The sequence below is a fragment of the Psammomys obesus genome, unplaced genomic scaffold (assembly GCF_907164565.1).
Source record: "Psammomys obesus unplaced genomic scaffold, mPsaObe1.curated_primary_1811, whole genome shotgun sequence".
Classification (NCBI taxonomy): domain Eukaryota; kingdom Metazoa; phylum Chordata; class Mammalia; order Rodentia; family Muridae; genus Psammomys; species Psammomys obesus.
The window spans coordinates 1776323-1780248 of record NW_026590571.1 but is presented as its reverse complement, the minus strand read 5'-3'; the positions used below and the strand labels follow the sequence as shown (position 1 = coordinate 1780248).

The following is a 3926-nucleotide window of genomic DNA, read 5'->3' as shown; positions in this document are numbered from 1 at the left end:
AATAAATAAATAAATAAATAAATAAATAAATAAATAAATAAATAAATAAATAAATAGATAGAACAAGCAGGTAGAGCAGGAGCAATCAGAGATGACACCTGATGACAATCTCTGGCTTCCACACGTATGCACACACATGCATTTATTTCTCAGGGTACCTTGCTATACAGTATATATACATTATACAGCAAATAGTTTACTGTTCTTGGTCCATCATGTTTAAAGGGATAGCATGGCTTTGTTCCTAGAGAAGGATGTGTACATGCGCACACAGGTACATACCCACACAAATACATACTACACTTGAGAAACCTTGATAACTCTCAGTTATAGAACATGAAATATATGATACTTCATTGTGATATTTAAATAAGATGATGTATGTATATATATATATATATATATATCAGTATAAAATATGTCAAAGTATAACTATGTGTCTCTGTTGTAACTACTACACAAATATAAGTATTTGTTTTATTTGTGTATATAAAGCAGACATTTATATATTTTGATGCATTGCTTCTAAACAAATTTTTCATTAGCATGAAACAGTAAGAACAAGTATTCTAAATATGCATATACTTTTGTATTTCATTGGAAACAGATCCTTGAAAAAAAGTAAATTTAAGTAGACTATTTGTTACAATATACCAAGAAATAAGTACAGAAATCAATAACCAAAAAGCAAGCATGGGCTGAACCTAAACTCCCTACATACATGTAGCAGATGTGCACCTTGGTCATTATGTGGGTCCCCTAAAAATGAGAATAGTGGCTGTCTCTGACTCTGTTGCCTGCCACTGAATTCTCCTTCCCTGTGGCTGGACTACCTTGTCATGTCTCACTGATTTAGGATGCATTTAGTCCTGCTGTGACTTGAGGTGCCAGTATGGGTTGTCACCCCTTGGAGGCCTCCCCTTCTGAGAAAAAGGAGAAGGGCCTGAGGAGGGGGAAAAGAGAGGAATGAAGGTGGGACTGGGAGAAGAGGAGGGAGGGGCTAGGATCAGGCTGTAAAGTGACCAAATAAATAAATACATAAATAAATATCTACCACAGTAAGAAAATGTAAATTAATCCCATAAGAGATCTTTCACAAATAGTTTCCAATTCACACCTTGAAATTTTCATACACAAAAAGGTGGGCAGAAATATAGGGATTTTATGTACCACCTTTCATTATTCCAGTTATTGACTGAGAAATGGGCTCAGAGAAAGTTAAGGACCCAACACCAACTGAAACAGGAACTGGAGTTTCTGGAGAGGAAAAGTCAGAGTTGAAAACACTAGGTAGTGGAAATTACATCAGACATTCACTCAAATGAAAACACCAGGGAGATCTGAGGTGACCATAGAGTATATTTGTTAATGGATAATTACTAATATTTTTGACCTTAGACATTGAGGTTAACAGCATCTGTCATTCATCCATGAGGACATTGGCTTCAGTTGATTTCTTTTCAAAACAGTGATTGTTAAAATATGAAAATTTAATATGTTCAAAGCCCTTTTTTTAGGCAATAGTCCAGATTGTTTTTTAGAACTATCAATACTGATTTCAAAATTCCTTAATGGTTCAGAGTGATTAATTTATCTCCTGAGATAGTTTAGTGGGTAAATGTGCTTGCTTACTGCCAGCACTGATGAAGACTTGAGTTCAGTCTTTCTCTGGAACCTACATGGTATGAGGAGAGCTGATTCTCATAAATTGTACTCCTACTTCTGCAGGCACACAACAGTACATGAGCACACATGAGCAAGCATGTGTGTGGTACATGCATACACACACAGGCATATACACACAAACTAAACACATCAATAAGAAATTTAATAATTCTATTTTAAAAGAAATATTGGGTAGAAGATATGTATCAGATTTTATCTGTATAATAGTTTTGAAAACATTTAATTGTTCATATTTATATTTGGGTTGAAGAAATTATTCATAGATAGAATTGCAAAGCTTAATCTTTATCTTATATAGTAACATTTTTTACTGTTATTTAGCTTAGTTGGACAAATGTCCAAAGCAGCTTCCTTAAATTATACACACACACTGACTCAATCACTGTAAAATAATTGCAGTCTCCATTCAAATGGAGGAAATCTAATTGTAACTTTAACAATAATGTATAGTTAGCATTTAAAATCTTGAATGTAAATGTCTGGTAATAGTACAAGCCCCATGTAGCTTCTACTTGTACTCACTAGATGCTAGGGGTGTTTATTAATTCCTTTATGTAACTCAACTGCATGCTGGCATGAATATCATGGATTAATACCCAGCTGCAGCCAGGCACTGGTATTTTCATTTAGCACACTCCTTTGTACCCTTGAAGACTTTTAGTTGTACTGAAAAAAAAAAAGTTTGGGGTATCATTTGCAAAACCTTCAAAATCTAGCTTTATTTTTCAGATTACATACATACCCATATAAAAGGTGATGGTATTTAGCTCAAATTTTATTTTGTTTCTAGGTTTGTTTAGCTTTTGCATCATGGACTATGAATGTATAATTACTGCATATACTAGATAAAATGTCCACATGTGATTAAAATAAGATCACGTGTGATATTAAAGAACAGTGTGCATATACTCAGTGTCCATTTATAGATTCTGCTTTACATATTTGGTCTGGTGTATTTCAGTATTCACTTTGCTTGGGGACTTTCTTTAAAATAATTTTCTTAGCACACATGACTCAAGCGTATTGTGAGGATAAAGCCTATATAAAAAGTGACTTCAGAAAATTATCCAGAAGCAGTGAATTTAACATATAAGTATGATTGGGTTTGAATACAAACACTGAAAATTCTAGAATGCCAAATTCAGCACATGTTTATATTTGGTTTTAAATTCAGTACATATTTATATTTACTTTGCCAGAAAAAGTGAAATGTTTTAAAATAAAATCCTATATAAGTGATATTTACCTGGACTTAGATTATGAATATTTTCAATGCTCTTATACCTCTTGGTATATTTTTTAATGTTTTATACTTTCATATTCCAATAATTATATTGCAGTACTTTGCTAGTCATTTCTGTGGCCCGAGTTAAATATTCATTTAAAAGTATATCTTGAAAAGTATTGTTCTGTTAATTTTAGTTCATACTAGGCAGTGATCTCATATCTAACAAATATATTGTTCTCTGTTTTACCAATTGATGCCTTCATTCACCTACATGGCAGACCTTTAGCTAAGAAATTTTTCTCGTCAGTGATTGGTCCTTTATTTATAAAGCCAATAGTTTTACTTTATTAACACATTATGTATTTTATTATAAATTAAACTTCTGGTTTTGATCTTTTACCTACCAGATATGATAAACAGAAACTACTTCTCATAATAAATGTTTCCCTACTACTTCTAGGTCTCTGAGTATTTCTTATATCTCTCCCTCTTTTAATTTTCAGACAGATAAAATATATTGGTTGTATGAAATAAATGGGTTACCTCCATCACCGAGATCACTGGTACATGTAAAAGCCAAAATTGATGCTACTAACAAGATTTACGGCAGCATAACACCAATTCAGCACAATTTTATCCGAGAAAACACCAAACTTCGAAGCACAGGAGTATCTTCTACTATTAAAGGTGCTCCTTTAGTTAAGAAGCATAAATAAAAAAATATTTTAAAACATTCCTTGGTCTCAAGTAGGACTGAGTATTTTTTTCATTATCTTAGTTTTGGGGGATAATCATAATACATTTTTTTTGTTTTGGTGTTTTTTTATTTTATTTTTAATTTTTATTAATTACAGTTTATTCACTTTGTATCCCTCCCTCTAGCTCCCCCGATCCTCCCCTCCCAATCCCACCCTCCTTTCCCCTTCTCCACCCGTGTTCCTCCCCAAGTCTACTGATAGAGGAAGTCTTCCTCCCTTTCCTTCTGATCCTAGTCTATCAGGTCTCATCAGGA

General features: G+C 33.1%; 1 protein-coding gene across 1 annotated transcript in view; it reads left to right on the top strand.

The window, feature by feature from the left end:
• Positions 1 to 3630, top strand: part of LOC129677283 (cilia and flagella-associated protein 47-like) — a 603052-nt gene extending 599422 nt beyond the window's left edge. The window contains 1 exon segment of the mRNA XM_055607932.1: positions 3418 to 3630. Within this exon segment, the coding sequence (XP_055463907.1) occupies positions 3418 to 3630 (213 nt within the window).
• Positions 3631 to 3926: the final 296 nt, after the last annotated feature.